Source organism: Metopolophium dirhodum, chromosome 2, assembly GCF_019925205.1.
Source record: "Metopolophium dirhodum isolate CAU chromosome 2, ASM1992520v1, whole genome shotgun sequence".
Classification (NCBI taxonomy): domain Eukaryota; kingdom Metazoa; phylum Arthropoda; class Insecta; order Hemiptera; family Aphididae; genus Metopolophium; species Metopolophium dirhodum.
Window position 1 is genome coordinate 4,266,554 of NC_083561.1, and position 20,742 is coordinate 4,287,295.

Sequence of the window (20,742 nt, forward strand, 5' to 3'; positions counted from 1 at the left end):
TTCGATAGTTCGATACTATATCTTCGATACTCGATAGTAGTAAGTTACTAGTCAGATAGACGATATATAAATATATAAATATATAATTTCAATTATAGGTATTATGGTATATTGGTGTGCACTTATAAATGGACTTATTAACGATGAGTAATGAGTTATTTATTTATTTGGTAACTACAAAATAAAAGATTAAAATAAAACAAATTGGTTTTTATCATGAAGTAAATGCCTTTTTAAGAAATTCAATATTTCTTCGGAATTTTGACAAAAACGTACACGCATATTATATGATATTATAACTGCATACGCTGTTTACTGGTGTCGATGGACGATAAAACTGTACTAATAATATACATATATTATTCTCTGATTGCATAGCTAGTATAGTTGCCACTTGACATTAGTTGGTTTATAGTATAAACTTTATACTGCATTACTGCATATCAACATTTTTATGTAGTACCTATCACAAAACAATATAAGTATCTAGGTACTACCCACGGATAAATATGAATATTATTCAGCTAATATTATTGTTCATCAAATTATACTCACATAAATTATAGTCACATAAATAACACGTGTGTTGTAAGTTGTAACCACTAACCGCAGTTACAATATAAATTATTTGTTATAAACGTTATCTACATAATGTAGCATACGCAGGATTTTATTCGGTTAGGGTTTTATCTGAGTAAATAATTTGCATTATTTTTTTCTTAACAGTTTTTATATAACAAATTATAGGTAGTTAATTTTGAATTGTATAGAGTGGATCACACTATATGTCACAGTATAGTACCTTAACAGTTAAAACACACACTTAGATTTAGTTCATTAGCCAATTTAATATAAGTAATTTATAATGGTCTTGCTACAGTTATATTCAATGTGTTGCTTAGGCTCAAGGTTGGAGGAGAACTTAAAATAAGGTCTAAAATACTATCAATTAAGCACAGAATATTAAATGCATTCAATGTGTACGAAAAAACTACCAGATTTACACTTAGAAAATATATTAAGTGACAAATTCAATGCACTAAACCAATCAGAAAACCTATCAAAATTAACTTGCAGCAAACGACAAAAATTGTTAGTGGATATAAATCATTAATATATTTATCTATAATATATATATACGTATAAATATTCAAGATGTATAGTTAGTGTTTGATTTTCAAACTCTCATACAAAATTAATATCACTTTACACTAAACTCTTTTAATGTCAGTAAAAAATACTTATGAGAAACTTATTGTATCAAAAGTTCAAGCTTTGGATATTAAAATTAAAAATTGTATTCATTTTTAACAACAATTAAATAATGTGCGCATTTCCGTGATTTTGACAAGCTTTGACTAGATTTCTAACTTAAACGGTCATAAAAAAAAACCATGACAATGTTTTTTTCGTTTGTCAAGATGTTGACTCAAAATAAAAATAAAAATCAACATAATTTGAAAAAAAACTTAGAAGCACAACATTTGGAAATTACTACTCCCTCGAATAAAAAGGTAATAATAATAATAATTTGAAAAAGGGTTGATAAAAACGTACGATTTATACGTTTTAAAAAATCAATCGGTGAAACAGAAGTTAAACGGTATACATACAAATATACAATGGATTAGTATTATATTATATTGATGACGAATACCTATAAGACGGTAACTATATTATATTTTTATCTGTGATATATGTCGAGACGGATTCAATTACGTTGCTCGGCGCGCTCGTTGGTATGTATTCAGCATGTACATAATAGCATACACGCGCGTGACGCGCGCAGTTTAAGTGCAATCAGTCGCATATTATATAGCACGCGCGACACTACGCCGGAAATCATGGTGAACGCCGCTGTGACGTATTTTCTCATCGCGGCCACCGTGGCCGCGTCTTATGGCGCGTCCGCGGCTCGTATACTCGGAGTGTTCACGCACCACGGGTACAGCCATCACATGGTGTTTTTGCCTTACCTGCGGGCACTGGCGGACCGCGGACACGACGTGCACGTAATTAGCAATTTCGGTTCGTCTCACCCGAACATTACCGACATCAGCGTCGTGGGCTCCATGCCCATGGCCAACAACAATGTCACGTTCCCGAACACTGCCGGGCAGTTCGGCATCGTCGGCACGTTAACGGACATGTTCAACCTGTACGAGATAGCCAAGTCCACGGAGGCCGTGTTCGACGTGCCGGCTGTCCGACGTTTGCTCGACGATAGGACCGTGTCGTTTGACCTGGTCATCGCCGAGCATTTTAACAGCGAGCTGCCGCTTGGTTTCGCTGCTAAGTACCGCGCGCCGTTCGTTTTGCTCAGCAGCTGTCCACTAATGCCGTGGACCATATCATTGGTCGGCCAGTCACAACATACGGCATACAGACCGTCCTTGTTCAGCGGCCTGCCGGAACGCATGGACCTCGCACAGAGGATGACCAACACGGCCGTAGCGTTCGTGTCCGCTGCTGTGTTCCGGCTGATGTACCGGCCCTGGGGCCAACGTACGCTGAAAAAACACTTGGGCCTGGACGTGTCCCTGGACGAGTTGGCATCCAACGTCAGTCTGGTATTGGTCAATACGCACTGGTCCTTAAACGGAGTGTCACCGACCATGCCTGCTATAAAGGAGACCGGTGGGATGCACGTCATGCCGCCGAAACACTTGCCAGTCGTTAGTATAAACTTGTATTTTAATTATATATATAAAAATAAGTGTACATTTTGAATACATTTTATAACTCAAGATCCACCAAACCGATTTCGATAAAAATGTCAGGACATTTTAAGATTGATATGTAGATGGTTTCTGTGAAGTTCGTATGCTGTGGGATAAGTGGTTCCGGAGTTATGGCCTCTTAAGTGCACACCTGGCGAAATGGCCAAAAACAACAATAACGTCTATACGATTATTTTTATCTATATATATATATATATATATATATATATATATAACCCATAGCAACCATTAAAAAAACAAAAATTTCTATCGTAAATCTCAAAATTCCTGTTTGAGCACCTATCGGGGGTGAACACTTCCCTTTTTAAATTAGCCTATGACACTCACAAAGAATGTGGCTTTGTATTGGTGAAATAATTTTCGAAATCGGTTCAGTATAGTTTCGGAGTTTATCCCGAACATACAAATAAACGCTATCATTTTATATATTAGTATAGATAAAAATGAATGTTTGTGTGTAGATTAGACCTCTGGGAAGAAGATAGGCTAATTTAAAAAGTGTTAAATTTGTTTTTTTTATATTCATCGGATTTTAGTGCGGTTGCGTTAGGCTTTTGTATTAATTGATTATATTAATCCTCCGTAGGTGGAATTAAGTAAAAATGACAAACTTGGTACAATTTTGATACTTTAGAGTTAAATCATACACTTACGTACAAACAGCTCGGGGTCCGCGATCTACCGCAGGTAGAATGCCTACCTGATAATATACTGCTAAGAATCAGACTATTTATTCCGGGCAACAGAAAAGTTAAGATAAATTTTGAACACCATACACCATACACCGAGTATTAAATAACGGATTGAACAAAGTTTGAGTCATATAGAATTGGTACATTTAACGGGCAACGAAATGCTAGCGGGATCAGCTAGTAGTATTATATTATATTATAACAATAAATCGACTTGTGTATTATAGTAACTTGAAATCTTTTTACTTCAATCATAGTTGTTATGTATACTACTTATAAATACAAAATACCCACACCAATATAATACTAGACATTTTCGACATTTCCTTTATCCCAAATATCATATTATGTGCCTTATAATTGGTAGGTACTTAAATACTTGGTCAATATGTGATATCGGGCTTACGATGCTTACATACAGGCATATAGATATATATGATATGTTATATATTAATATTATATTCATGAACCAATACTGCTACATTTGTCTCAAACTTGTCGGAACATATATATATTGTTCTGTATGACTAAGAAGAGTTAAGAGTTAAAACGCAATGATACAGTGTGCTATACGCCTATACTCTATTAACTGATAAGGATATAATTTAAATTGGTACTTCCAGTTGTATTGTGCCCTAATATATTTTTACAAACCACGTTACAATGATCGATAGCTATTAGCTATATTAGCTATTTTTACTGCTGAGAAATTATCATGATTATATTGAAAAAAAATGTAGAACATAAAATTTAAAATCAAAATGGTGTTTATATATAGATTATATTATATTGTTATTTAAGGATCAATAATAACAAATGATTTATTTTATATTTCCTAATGGTATTGCTGGAATATTCGTAAGTGACGAATTTTATCTTTATACTTTTGAAATTTACTTGTATTGAATTCAAAAGGATTCATTTTACAAAAACATATTAAAATTCGTTGCAGAAAATATAATTTTTGACTTAAACCCTTGATTAATTAGGACAGGACACCGGCAATAAAAGCTAAAACACCAAAGTTCTGTTGACCTTAAGTCAATACTATATATATCCCATGAAGCTTACACACTGCAAGACAATCCTCCATAAATAAAGTTGTATATTCAAAAATTGTTTTATTAAATAGACCTTTTCGAAATTAGCGAAAAAATCTAAAACTTAATTATTGAATTGATATTTTTAAAAACAATACATAATATAATAGGTTGGTAGTTGTAAACAATGTATATCATAAGTGAACTGTCAATAGTGTATATGAACTATAAAGACTGAACGAACTACTTTACTACCTACCTAAACTCAACGTTACTATACAAATATAGACGATTGCTTGTGTTTATGCCAGATAATCTTATACTGCATCATGAGGAAAGTAAAATAATTACGTAATTATATTTTCATCATTATTAATTAATAATTCATACGTTTGTAGCACATCTATATTATGTGGTGTGCATAAATAATATTTGATTATATTATGGCGGATTTAAGTGAAACATAATTATGCACAATGAACAATTATTAATATTAAAATACAAGTGATAATAGTTAATTACTAAACAATGATAAATAATGGTGATAAGAAAATGACAAAATGTACTGCAGTAACTCCAGCATATAAGTGAGGTTATATTAATCATAGTATATACGAATTGAACTTAAGAAAATAAGCAAATTCAAATATTTTGTTTAAATTTAAAAAAAAACTCAGTGTACAGCTAATATATACATTTTTTTAGAATTTTCGGTATCAGTATAAAATAATTATAAGGAACCTTCTATTACATTTTCAAACTTTTTGACAGGGGGGAAAATTATTCATCGTCAATAATTGAACATAAAAGTGACAAAATTGAAAATGTCTCGTTCCTATAAACATGTCAAATGTTCAAGAAAATAAAACTCTAATTTAAACATTTGGTGAAAATTTTAAGTATCTATATACGTTTATCCGTTATTAAATTTGACAACAACTGGTTTTGCGTAAATTACCTGTTTATTCTTATTTTAGATTCTGAGCGAAGCTTTTAGATTCTGAGCGAAGCGATGAATGTATTGATTTTACAATGATGTGTGTTTTTTTTTTATTTTTTTTTTTTTATTTTTGTGTTTGTCATCACCTTTTAGGACAGTAAAAGTGCTTGGATTTTCTTCAATAGTAACTTTTTTGATAGGAAAGTGAAACTAGTTGGTACTTTGGGGAGTCAAAAGTAAAAATTTCCCAGTAGTTTTCACAAGCGACGTGAAAAACAAAAGAAAAATTAAGGATAAACGGGAATTTTTACGCAAAATCTGTTTTCGAGAAAATCGATTTTGGTTTTTGGTGTAACTCTAAAACAAATGACCGTAGGGACATGAAATTTTGACTGAATGTTTATATTAGCATTTTCTATACACCATAAAATTTACAAAATATTTTGACTCTTTTTGAGCTGTTTACGGCCATTGTCAGTTTTCAATTTTTTTAGTTTTTTTTTCTATAAATATCAATAAAATTATATCTGTTGATTAAAAAAGCTTGAAAATTTAATAGAAGGCTCCTAGGTTATTGTTTCAAAGGCAGATGAAAAAAATTAAAAATCCTTAGTCACAGTTTTTAATTATAAGCATTTAAAGTTCAAATGTTGACAAAATACGGAAAAATCACGAAAATTAGCAAATTATTATGAGTTGAGAATTCATAAAAATTTTTCTTTTTAAATCAAAGATTTGAAAATGTAATATAAGATTACTTATAAGTTTGTCTACCTTTATCAAAAAAAAAATATCTACAAAAAACTTAAATTAAATTTTTATGAGCGTCTGAAATTTATATTGTTACAACATTTGATATTTACTCGATTTCTCATGTAACAATTTTCTTATTTTATTGTAATTAAAAAACGAATGACTGTAGATACTTGAAAATTTCACTGAATGTTCATATTAGCATTTTCTATACACCATAAAATGTTGAAAATATTTTGACTCTTTTTGAGCTGTTTACGGACATTGTCAGTTTTCAATTTTTTTAGTTTTTTTTTCTATAAATATCAATAAATTTTTATTTGTTGGGTAAAAAAGCGTGAAAATTTAATATAAGGCTCCTGATATATCGTTCTAATAGCAGTTGAAAAATATTAAAAATACATAGGCACAATTTTTTTTTATAAGCATTTAAAGTTCAAATTTTGACAACATTTATCAAATTTATAATTTATTAATTATTTTGTGGTTAAAAATGTATAAAATGTTTAACTTTTATGGCTTAAGATTGAAAATTTAAAACAAGGCTCCGAGTAAATAGGTTATATATAAATTACTTTATTCACAATAATATCATCAAATATACTTGGTAAAATCATAGGCTGACTGACCGTTTTCGCTCAGAATCGTTTTTCTTATACAATGATATTATATCATTGAATTCAAATTTAACACCATCCATTACAGTGACCCACTTGTAACCTACTGTACAGCAGAGCGACATCCACTTATCCACCTATTTTTGTTTTTACCTAATCCTTTTAAAACTTTAGAACTAGATTCACTTATTAATACTAGAAACTGAAATAGAAAACCGAAATATTTTTATAGAATCAAAGGTGATGATCACAAAAAAAAACCCACATCATTGTTAAATGTTAAACCAATATAACATTCATTACCCGCTCAGAATCTAAAATTCAAAAATTCTAAATGCCTATAAGGTGATAAAGTATAAAAAAATCTTATTTTCAAATGTATACTTGGAGAATTTTCTCAAAACACAAATTTGATCCATTTGTTAACAGCTTATAGATACTTAGAAGTTTCAGATCGTATTTTGGGGAAATTTCGATCGTAGTTTTTCTACTACAAAAAGTATCTTCAGACAAAAATGAATATAGGTAGGTACATCATTGTAAAGAAAATTATAATTTCTATCAGAATCTAAATGTATGAACATTGTATGTCAGGCACTCGTTGTTCCATTCAACAAATAACTATACTTTGAAGTTTGATTTGTACTTACTTAAAAAACAAATATAACGAGTAAATCACATAAATCGGAAAAAAAAATTGAAAAGGCGGTTAACAGCTGTAGGTACATTAGAAGCAGTGGTTCCCAAACTTTTACGACCACGGCACCCTTAGGTTTCGCGAAACCCCATAATGTCTGTTAAACGAATTAATAAATAAATAAATAAAAAATATATATATATAAATGAATAAATAATTTTATAGCAATATTATACTAATAACTATTATTTAGGTTACTTTGTAAAACAAACATATTTTTCATCACTCTGCTCAAATACTTAAATAGGTCGTAGGTAGGTATATTGTATATAAGTTTCAAGTACCTATACGACATACATATTTTTTTAAATTACAGTATATGAATAGTCGTGAATAATAAAGGTAAGATCATAATTACTATTGTTGTTATTATTCATGAGACATGAAGTACTTACCTGGTTTTTGTTTTCAAGAAACAAAATAGTAATTTACAAGACGTTATTCGTATTGTTTTTATATAGAATATTCATACATTACAACAAACATAACTTATTCTGTGTACCTTAGCTGTAGCTACTTCGTGACAAATACACTTCCATTCTATATCATCTTAGTTTTATTTCAAATTTTTAACAATAACAAAGCTTAATTTATTTATCTTAAAGTTAAATTGCGAGTTGAATATTAAAAAACAATAATGGACTAATAGTCCATATAGGGTCTGGATCTTTCTACTACCATTGGCATTTTTATCGATAATAGTTGAAAACATTTAATCAAAATCGAAAACTCCTCATGGCTATAATTAATAGATAAAAAAGAATCAACATTTTTTATTAATTGAAAATGTTCATATTAACATGTGACCCCCCGTGAAAAATTCATAAATACTCCACTGTATAATAGTACCTATATATTAAACTTAATTTTGAAATGTACCTAAAGTCCTAATGACATAATGAAGGTACATAAATGATATGTACTTGCATAGCTATTATAAAATATATAGAAGATGTTATCCGTGGTATTGCATTCAAAACCGCTGTATAGAGAATTTAATACAATGTTCCGCCTAAGTTGAGCTTACTGAAACCTAAACATTTCAAAAATGTATATGCACAATTATTTATATAGAATATGTCAAGTTCCAATTTCGACAAAATTGAATATTCAAAATATGAAAATAAACATATTCAAATGAAAAATACAGATTTATTTTTTCTTTGTAGTTCAACAAATATTATTTATTGTGGCTTGAAACTTTTCATCATTACTCCAATACGAATATACTATATTATAATTAATTATTATTACTAAACACATTGAATTTTCCAAAGTATTCAGATTATTTTTAAACTATTTATTCCCCAAACCTAGTATTTTAACCCCTTTCTACGGTACCCCGGTATTGACTTATGACGGCTAGTAGTATTATATATGAAATAATATTATAATTATTATTATGTAATATAACGTGCAAATATTGTGAATTGTTTTTGAAAAAAAATGAGTTCAATACTGTATTTCTAATAGAAAAATAAGTTACTATACCTATTAACAATATAAATGTATAACAACACTTGGAAATATGGGCTGACTAATGATTTACTTAGAATCACATTTTGTTTAGGTATTATATAATGAACTAAATTCATTAATGTTTATAATACAGCCCAAAATATAAGCTACTTACTTGTCACTGGGTTACACCGGGGGTGCCACTTCAGTGTTTTTAAGGGTGTGCAAACAATTATAAAGGCCCATTTTTTCCAATGGGAAATAGGTACACCAACAGGCTACACCAATCGTTAAAAAAACGTTTCTCGGGTTTTCACCATAACATTTTTACTATCAAAAAACATTCTTAGCTTTTATACATTATACATAACATATTAACTAATACATTAAATATAAAATATTCAAATTTTAGGTAGGTACCTACCTATTATCATTCAGCTTTTATTATTTTTAAATTTTTGAACGCATACATTTGATTTTTGGTTACCTATATTGAAAATTAGGATATCGAACAAAAGGGGAAATATACAATTAAAGATTGGCAAACTGAAAGCCAAGGTGGCAAGGCCATATTATCAATGACACCTAGGCCAATTATAGATAAAACATTTTCAGGGTGTGCGATGCGTCCTTGGGTTACACTCGACACCTATACTTTGTTCCCAGTTGGTTATTCCCCCGTATTATTTGTATTACAATTATTTATTTTTTCATTTATTATACTTTTTATATTAATATTAAAATAAGTAATACACTATTGTGATAAAGATTGTTCCAGACAGTTTTTATTGCTATGAACTTTACTATTTTAGGATAAATTTCAAACAGTTGCGTATTCAGAAATTTCGCATGGGATGGTGGAGGCGATGATATAATATATAATAATGAATAATGCATTTAAATGAAATTGAGGTGACTAAGTTGTGGGGTAGTACTAAAGCCAAAGCCACAAATAAGTGTATTTATGGAACAATGGGGCGAGGAGATATAACCTAGGCAGGCCCTTGGACACACCACTGATTGTATACAATAATCAATAAACAATATAGTGGACTGTAATAGATGTGCAGTTAAATTTGAATGCAATGATAAATCAAAGGACGATAAACGATTCTAAACTGAGACGGCTGTTGACTTATATGATTACGGATTAGGTAAAAAAATGTCACGATGTTGACGGGCATGATCCATCTAACATGGATAGGAGTATAGGACTATGGAAGGCGTTTTCTCAACGATCCGACATGGTCATTGCTGAGCATTTTCACAGCGATCTGCCCTCATCTTGGTTTCACCGCCAAGTATACCCGCCGTTCGTTTTGTTCAGCGCCTGTCCGCTAATTCCGTGGACCATGTTGGTCGGCCAGCAACAACATACGGCATACAGGCACCCTACCGAAAACGTATGGACCTCGCCCAGTGGATGGTCAACACGTTACACGGCTTTAGCGATCGTGTCCGCTGCTGTGTCGCGGCTGATGCACTGGCCCTGAAGCCAACTTATTGGGACACCCGCACATAACAGAAACCAATACTAATTGGTTGAAGATTGATTGTAGATGAGTTGAATTAGTTTATGTGATTAAAGTCTAAACAATATTAAAAGAAAGACAAACTCAAATTATTTTATTAGTAATGGATTTTGCTTTGTGTTTAGCAGCGTTAATTTGGAGTTAGATTAGAACCAGTAGATGAAAACTCTAAAACTAAAAGTATTCCAAATTTCAAACGTATCAAATCTTAATTGATTTGCATATAATATATGAAATATATACCATATATGGAATGCAGTGATGACCATTGAGCTGAACATACTTTTTTTTAGAAGTGTGACGTTGGAGATGGTAATGATTGTATCCAACTCTTTTGTCATAAAATATTAAAGATAGATATATAAAATATATGTTTTAAATAAGCAATTTTTGCCTTTCCGGCGTCCCTACTTTGGCAGGGCCCTGATAATAATTGGGTGTATTATGCCAAATTGTAAATTATAAACAGACAATTGTTGTCTATACATACTCAGTGATTCAGTAGTACGCGATAAAATTATGCCAAATGCACCGCAGAAAAAACCTCAGTACACTCGTAATATTCGTGAACTACTAGAAGTAAAATATATTAGGAGAAAAAACCCAAAAGGCATTTTTGCGACTAATAACTTTTTGCATTTTATAGAGGGAGGAGAACTGCCGAGAAGAAAACTTTAGAAAACTATCCTACTAGGGTACTTATGTGCCTGTGTCAGACCTGTCATATTAAATATAAATTATAAAATAATATAGATACGATAATACCACAACATCGTACACATTTTATAAGCGTAGAACTACTATAAGCGCTGTATTTTACATAATTGAGGCCCATGAACTTGGATAAATCATACTATAGTCGTACCCAATATATTGAATAACACTAATTTATTGTTTTTTAGAAAATCACTTCAAATTTCATTAGACCAATACATTTTGAATGCTAATTTGATCGTGGTTAAAACTTATAACTTATTGTTATACTCACTATGTTTGAATCTAAACCGTTAGTACTAGCAGTTGTGAAAATCGGTGAGTTACATTATACAATACGCATAATGCCAAACAAACCATTCAAACTATAATAAACAGTAATAGACAATAGTGTCCATAATTTTAAAATATTTATGAACTTTTTAAATATACGCATATAGGTAGCTAACGTTTTCCTAACTTACTAAACATTGAGTTTAATGTTATTGACTAAAGTACCGAGTAAAATATACAATCGCAACTAATAACTAATGTAATTTATTTTTCATATTTTAATCTTATTATTATTAAGTCATAATTTGGTTTACCTTCCGTGGCTCTATGTATTCAAGGACTTGCATCAACCATTTCAAAGGCAATTCAATGAACAAAATACAACGGAATATCATTTGGGGTTTTTATTTTATAAAATGTACGATGCCATATTTACGGTGGACACTAGACAGTGTAAAGTCGCGAAGACATTATTAAACAGTCCTTCTAAATTTGATTTAGTCATTACATGACTTTTTAATAACGAATTAATTTTGTATTAAACCGTAACCGTTAGTACTATATCTGTTGTGGAAATTGATGGGTTACATTATACAATACACATAATGCCAATTAAACCATTCAAACCGTTGCATATAATATGGCTATAATATGGCTGGTAGTAATAGTCGCTATTAAGACACTAGTCTCTAATTTTTGATATCATAATAATATTTTTTATTTCAGTGTAACATGTAAAACCAATCGTTGAATCATGTCATTATTAACTAATTAGGTACCTAGGTACCATATATTTTAATACGAAATAAAAATCATAACTTATACAATTCATATGTCATATATTGACCGGCCTAACCACAAAAATAAACTTTTATAGCAGAAGTATTAATACAATTTCTGAAAAAGTTTTGAATACAAAAACAAAATACAAAAAAAAAATAAAAAAAAAAAAATTTAATAAAACTCATATATCGTTGAATTGTTTTATAATTATTATACAGCTATTAATTCAATAATATTTGTACATATATACCTAGGACATCCAGAAATATATTGACGAAGCTGAGAACGGAGTAATTTATTTCTGCATGGGAAGTTTATTACGAGGTGAAACTTTTTCACCCGAAAAAAGACAAATGTTCTTGAATGTCTTTAAGAAAATTCCACAACGTATTCTGTGGAAATGGGAAGGAGAACTACCAGGAAAACCGTCCAATGTAATGATTCGCAAATGGATGCCCCAACGAGATATATTAGGTACCTATAAATACGCGTTCGATATACTTATTATAACGTTATTTAAAATTTTATAAACGTTTGCAAATGTACGGTTTGTACCTACTGCAGCAATTTTAAATTTTAATCTTAACTTGTGGTATAGTTATTGTATTACATTTTAATTTTTGATCATGAATATTGAATAGGTATTAGTTAATTATTATTAATTATTGTGTGTAAATAATGATTTATTTATTTTTATTTGTATACAGCTCATCCTAATGTTAAGCTATTTATATCTCATGGTGGCCTATTGGGAACTACCGAAGCTGTATATGAAGGTGTTCCAATTTTATCAATGCCAATTTTTGGTGATCAAATGACAAACATCAAAGCTGTTGTAAGCAAAGGAGCTGCAGAGATGATGAATTACGGAGATTTGAATGAAGATGATATTTTTATAAAAATAACATCCATGCTCACAAATCATAAGTAAGTGTATCGTAATTATGTTTAATATCACGAACCATAGTCCATCTGCAGTAATACGTCAATAATTAATCTTATAAACTTTTAATATATAATATAGTCATTATAACTTTTGGGATATAATTTGCGGCAATGCTTGTGCTATATATTTATGATATTTATTAATTTGTTAAATATAGATACAGGCAGAAGGCTAAAGAGTTATCAGAAGCTTTTCGTGATCGACCTATGCCTCCTTTGGAAACTGCAGTGTATTGGACAGAGTATGTCATCCGACACAAAGGGGCGCCGCATCTTCGGTCTGTTGCCGTCGGTATGCCATGGTACCAATACTATTTAATTGATCTATTGGTTATAATTTTCTTATCTATAACGACAATTTTTGCATTACTTTACTACTTAATTTTCAAAGTGTTTTCAAGATTGTTGAATAGAAAATCTAAAGAGAAACAATCTTAATAATAAAGTATATTTGGATAATTTTTAATAAAAAATACTAAGATACTGATTACCTTCCTATTATAAGTGCTGTAGGTTTATAAGTATAAATGGGAGTATATATGGGATTTTGGAAGTCGAATAGAAGGATAGGTAATTAGGTAGATAATTAGTTACTAATTAGGTACCTACTATATGTTATAGCTGGTACTAAAAATGTAATCAATATTAATTAATTTTCATTTTTTGTATTGTTATTTGTTATTGACTTTTTAAATACACGTATAAATGTTTACAAATATAATTATATAAGTATAATTGTTATAAGTAACCTATAAGTATTATTATATTTAAGGTTTAATGCTGTTTAACTGTACCACCTATACAGTATACGTACAATATATTTATACATCCAAATATCCAGTAAGTAACCAATAAATAACAATATCTATTAATACTTACAAGTTATAACTTATAAGTCATAATATAGTCACTGTCGTTGCTGTACTGTAGATCAGTGTAGTGAATAGTTTCGTGGTATAATAGCTTAAAATTAATTAAATTTTTTTGAAAATATCATTGTGTATAGTAAATAATATCAAATTAAATCGGAAAATATTGTAAAAAATGTCAAGTCCCTACGAATAATATTTATTGAATTACAAACAACAAAATATTAACTATAGGCGATATATTTTTCGTTAAAATATCCATTTTTTCAAAATTTGAACCTATATGTAAATATTATGAAAACAATTGTGCATATTATGCATTTTTGAAAATTTTAGGTTGTTGTAAGAAAAACTTATGAGTAACCTTGTTCTATAATTTTAACCTTTTTTTTTCTCAACAAAAAATTTTATCATACATAATTTAAATAACTGTAAATACTAAATAACGCAAAGAGCCAAAATATTTTGAAAATTTTCTTATCAAAAAAATGCTAATAAATATTTGGTTGGCAATTAAAATATCTAATATAAAACCATCTTCAAAGTTGAAGATTGAAGAATTTTTACTGCTCAAAAGGTGAAGACAGTCAAAAAGAAAAAACCACAAAAATCACACTTCACAAATCACAAGATTCACCTTAGGACATAATATATAATATATAGAGCTGCATGCCTTATAGCCAACATAATTAAAAGGAATTGAGGCAAATGTTATGGTCTAAGAGGTTCATCAATTGACCATACAAATATACGATGATTTCACCATTTCGGGCAGTTTCACACGTCAGATCTAACGCCAGTACGCCACTGTTACGCCGCGCAGTGGCAACTCGTTCCTGGGTGTGCAGATGTGCGCACACCACATAGATTAATATAGATATAATAGTAAATATGTATTTTTATTTTAATTCAATATCTGTTAAACTGTATTTATTCTAGGTATAATACAAAATTCGATTTTAAAAACATTTGATATTCGCTTAAACAGTTAAACATGACATTTATTATACTTCTAAAATGTAGTCGAGATATGCAATAAACAAACATCATCTAGTGAGCAGATTTGTTAGACCGTCGGCCCATGTAAATACGTTCGGCTGTTGAATGGAGGGGGTTAACAAATAAAAGGGACCTCGGTGTGCAGCACGATTTAAGATAGATGTTTAAGTTAAACGTGTTTTACACATGTTCTTAGCTGAATTCTGAGTTTAATTCAAATATATTAAGATAAATGTTGTATTATTTCTAACATCAACATGAATTATGAAATGTACTGTATCAACAGTGAAGTCGGAATATGATAGTATAATTTTTGCATTTAGTGATCAAACTATAGTCGAAGACGACGTCTAAGACACTCAGAGTCAATATCCTCGCTATTCTCCTGAATCAGTATACTAGTTACATAAATTTATAACATTGTGTATCATAAATATAATATACACTTGTGTATGTTGTCGGGTAATCCTTTGAGCTGAATAAAATAGGTAGATCTATATATATATATATATTATTTTTTTTCATAAGGGTAAATATAAGTAGTGGTAATGTATTTGATTGGGGAGGGGAAAAATATATGTCGGTCAAGTGTTCGATCGGGTGGCGGTTGTGATTCAGTTAGGTTAATGTGTGTTGCGGGTTGCCTATATTAAGTAATTGATACACGTTTTGGAGGTGCTTATGGGAAGTGCATGTACTGCGTATTGCCTATATAGAGGTGCCTGTGCTTTTACAGGTAAAATTTAAGAGGGAGGTGCCCCAGAAGACCCTATTTATTTCTACTTACAAAGTAACAAAGTATAAAATATTTGAAATCCGTAATATCTCACCCGTTGAAAAATCAAATAGGTATCAAATGAAAGCTTACTGCAGTGCCAAATGCAGTACCAAGAACATCCCATGAACATGTATTGAGGATATACGATGTTATTAACTAATGCATATTGATGTCATAATGATGTTAATGGGATTGGTAATGCCAGGTTGAGCAACTTTTTAAAAAGTTATTTATAAGAAGTTAGGTTATAACGTTTATATGACTGCATTATACGATATTCCTGGGATATCTAATGTAACCTCTATAATATGTGTATTTCTAAACATCTATATATCATGTTCAATTTGAACAACCATACGACATCATTTTGCCTATTGTATTACATCTCTAAGAAGTTAGTTATAAGTTATAACATCTTGAAGAATGTTATTAATGTTAGGGGAATATACAGTGCCATAGCCAGGGGGGACTTTGGGGGCAAATGCCCCCCTCAGATTTTTTTATGAACATTGGGATCATAATGTAACAGGTTTACACAAGCTCTACAGAAACAATAGAAAAAAATTAAATGTCCCCTCCTTCAAAAAAAAAAAAGTTTTCTGCTTACAAGACTGATAAAATACAATATATATTATAATATAATACAATGTAATATAATATAGTACCTGTATATTATACTGCTATATTACTGTAGAATTATTACAAACCAATGAAATCATTAACTGGTCATAATTTTTATTAGAATAACAATTAAAATAATGGTAAAAAATCCATTGAAAAAACTAAAATTTTAATAATATATAGGTAGGTATATGTTTTAAGATGTTAAATTAAACTTACTATCATTATTATTGTTTGGTAAATCTTCACCGTTATCACTCTGCGATTAAGATTCTGATGTAAGGAATAACTCTAATTCTTTTACAGCAGCATCTTGGCATGAGACTAATTATAGTAAATCATAAATATAAACTAATAAATACGTATCATCAATTAAGGACTTACAAGTTTATAATATAAAATTATACTATAAATTATATTATATTATATTATAAAATTATAAATTTAAAAAAATAAGTTAATCAGTTATTAAAATGAATTATTTACCAAACTGGCTAATAAGCTTTACTGTGTGAGTAGTCCATTTTGGTGAGGGCTTTCATAATTATCATGGAAGTTACTCGGTAATCAGGCCATAAACATTTTAAATGATTACTTTTATCTTTTTTTAACCAATTAATTTGAATTATGGAGTATTTATTTTCTGGTTCGAAAAATCCTATTATATACTGAAATAATATTATAACAATTAACAAATAACATAATTTATACAAAAAAAAAACCAATATGATGCATTTCAGTAAAATCAAAATAAATAATATATCGACGCAACATCGACACCTAATACACATTAAATATATTAAATATTTCTTACTATATATAAATAATATTAGTTACAATCTATAGATGCTGAAAGAAATAGTATAATAAGTTTTGGGTTTTTATCAAAAACTATAATAATTGGCAAGTATTTATACAAAACTTTAAAATATGTCAAATCATGAATTACCTTTGTTTCCTTATTTATTTGGTCCACAATTCCACATTAAGTAACGTTTTGATACTTAAAATTTGATGTTCAATCTAAAATATAAGTATTTTATATGAAATGTGCTATAAAATATATAATATTATGTACTACAGTGGCACGCACCCTCGAGTCAGCCTCCCACTGACTAGAGTATAATTTTTTTATTCATGTAATTTCTAAAGTTGCCCTGAGATAGGATCTTTTTCATAGATAGTCATCTAAACGTATTGTTAATATTATATAGAACACAATTTTGAAATTAGAAATAATTGATACCTAATAAAAATTAAATTAAATATAAATCAAACAATAGATAATAAAATTACAATGTTTAACAAAAATAAACCATAGTTTAGCAGAATATAATATTAGTGAACATTGTCCTAGTTAGGAAGTTACATAACTATGAATGATTTTAAAAAGAATTGTGCCTTAGGATTGATAATATTTTTCAACTGCTATTATAACGACTATTATGAGGAATTTTGTATTAAATTTTCAAGCTTTTTAACTTGATTAAAAACATTATATTAACATTCATAGACAAAAAGCAAAAAAAACTTGAAAATTTGAAATATCCATAAATAGCTCAAAACAAATAATAATTCAAAATTGATTAATTTTATACTAATTAAGGGACCTGTTTTTTTTGCTCAAAACATTTAGAGTGATCCGATTTCGATAATGGGTTGGAAGAGAGTGTTCTCACCAGTTTGAAGCTGCATAGGTGATACACATCGTTGCATAACGTGTCGTTGCTATCAATTTCCGTTGGCGAGGCTCCTCAGTCCACAACCACTGCATTAATGGCGCATGTATTTGGTGATCTCCGGGAAAATCGTCCGATAGCTGTGAAATGCAACGATATCAAGAGTTTGCAGGCGCAAAGGCTATGCAAATCGATGCCCAACATGGCATTCGTAACAAATTTCGTGGGCGATGCACCTGCAGAAGCGATTCCGTCCGTCGCGGCGTTGCTTCCGCGGAAATGCGAGTTTTGACGGATTCGCCGTCGGTCGAATCTACTATCAGCGAATTAATGACACCTGCCGCTGTAGGAGCTAGCGACATCAAATCGTTGTTACCCGTCTCGTTGACTTAGCCACATGTTCAGCCTGTCGATTCTGACGCCCAGCAATTAAGTTCGATACCGAACACGGAAACGCAGTTAATCGGTGATGCCGAGTCGGAAAATGGATCCACAACACCGCTGGACCACGAGACGACCGGTAGTTTACAGGATATGGTTACCCGAGGCAGATGTGGAGATGCTGCAGCAATGGACACGACAGTAACCGTAGTCCGACCTAGACGTCGCACACTGTGGAGTCGGGTGAAGAGATTCTACAGGTTAGGTTAGGTTTCCCGACATAAACCGCCAATTATAGACCATGTAACGTTTTGTGAGAGGTTTTTGGGCAGTGGCTTTTAAGTGTCGATGCAGTCTTTGCCTCCTCCCCTCTCGCCTAACCTGTGTAATACGCTTTTGTCCCAAGTCCGCTCTTTTGTGTCCGGCAGGACGCCGTTTTGTTCGCCGAACCCTTTGAACAAATCCGTTTAGGCTCGCCTTTTTTGGCGTTCGCCCGTCAGACATTTTTTTGTCCCCTTGTGTTTGCAGTCGTTTCATGTGCCGTTTCATGTGCCGCCTTCGACTCTTCACCGTGTTTTACGTCACGTCGTGGTGGTGTTAGTTTCCCCTAGACTTCGTGGTATCGCCCTGTTTGTGCCTTATACCCGCTGTGGAAATAGTCAATTATCTGCAGTAACCGTTACTTCTGCCCTCCGCTTAACTCCTTTGAATCGCTTAAGATAAGCCGAAGTTACTGTGGTCATACTTTAGAATTCAACCCTGAACCAAAAGAAATGTTTATGTAAAATGATGATTCCTATAAATTATAAATATTGCTATATTGCCGTAATCTTGTGCGTACATTTAGCACTTACACTATATAATAAACGTTATAATTGTTATATAATTTACTTGGTTTTTATTTGATATTATTGAATTCATAAGCTTTTTGATCAATGAACAAAAAAATGTATCGACAAGGTACATCGAAAAAACCAAAAACACTGCGATTTCACGAGAAAAACGATGTGTAATAAAGCTCTCCGTGGATTTGGATTTTTTCAATCTGCTTGGTAATTTTACATTTTTCTCTAGAATGTTCTATTTTAGAATATAGTTTTGCCATTTAAAATCCTCGTCAATCTTGCTCAATGGCGCTCATTCAAATTGTATTGTGTCAGTAGACATTATTACTTATCAGTATTATTAATAATATTGGCTAACAGATATATTATGCTGTATATAATATTATTATTGGATAGATCCCACTATAGGGCGTAATATATTATCAATACAAATAAAATATTTGTAACAGGTTCAATACGAGTATACTTGGTATAATATAATGTTATATAATATGTCAATTGGGTATTAAATATTATTTTTAACGTAGGTAAGTCACTAATTATTTCATAAACTTGGAACGTTTTTTTTACATCGGTTTGAGTCATTAAAAACAACATTTTTTTAAAAATAAAATATTTATAAGTTCTAGGAACTAGGTAGGTACTTGTCCAAAATTGGACGGTTGTGACAGACACAAAAATAAAAAACACACATCATTGAAAAATCAATATATTCATCAAGGCTCCGCTCAGAATCTAAAATTGAAAACTGAAAATGTCCGTAAACAGCTCAAAATGAGTCAAAATATTTTCAACATTTTATGGTGTATAGAAATTTTCATGTATCTACTGCAGTTATTCGTTTTTGAATAACAACAAAATAATAAAATCGCTACATGAGAAATCGAGTGAATATTCAATGTTGTAAAAATTTCAATTTCAAACAATCATAAAAATTTAATTTGACTTTCCGGTAGACATTTTTTTTTTGTTGATAAAAGTAGACAATTTTATGAGAAATTTTAAATTAAATTTTAAAATCTTAGATTTAAAAAGAAAATTTTTTATGAATTTCCATCTCAAAATAATTTGCACATTTTCATCATTTTTATGTATTTTGTCAAAAAAAAAACACACACACACATCATTGTAAAATCAATACATTCATCGCTCCGCTCAGAATCTAAAAAGTCAGAAATTTAGCTTTGCTCAACGATCCGATCTGGTCATTGCCTGAGCATTTTAACAGCAATCTATCGCTTGCCGCCCCTCTAGCCCCCCCCCCCCCCTAGGCCCTAGTTGCGCCAATGCTATTGAGTTGGACATACTTTTTTTTAGAAGTGCAACGTTGGATAATATGGTAATGATTGTATCCACCTCTTTTGTCATAAAATATTAAAGACATA

At 30.6% G+C, this 20,742-nt stretch overlaps 1 protein-coding gene across 1 annotated transcript; it reads left to right on the forward strand.

Annotated features, from left to right (window-relative positions):
- The first annotated feature begins 1,759 nt into the window (after positions 1-1,759).
- LOC132938534 (UDP-glycosyltransferase UGT5-like) lies at positions 1,760-13,906 on the forward strand. Its single transcript, XM_061005425.1, has 4 exons — positions 1,760-2,675; positions 12,495-12,714; positions 12,948-13,167; positions 13,344-13,906. The coding sequence occupies exons 1-4, from the start codon at positions 1,845-1,847 to the stop codon at positions 13,621-13,623; spliced, it is 1,551 nt and encodes a 516-aa protein (XP_060861408.1). The 5' UTR covers positions 1,760-1,844; the 3' UTR covers positions 13,624-13,906.
- The last annotated feature ends 6,836 nt before the right edge of the window (positions 13,907-20,742 follow it).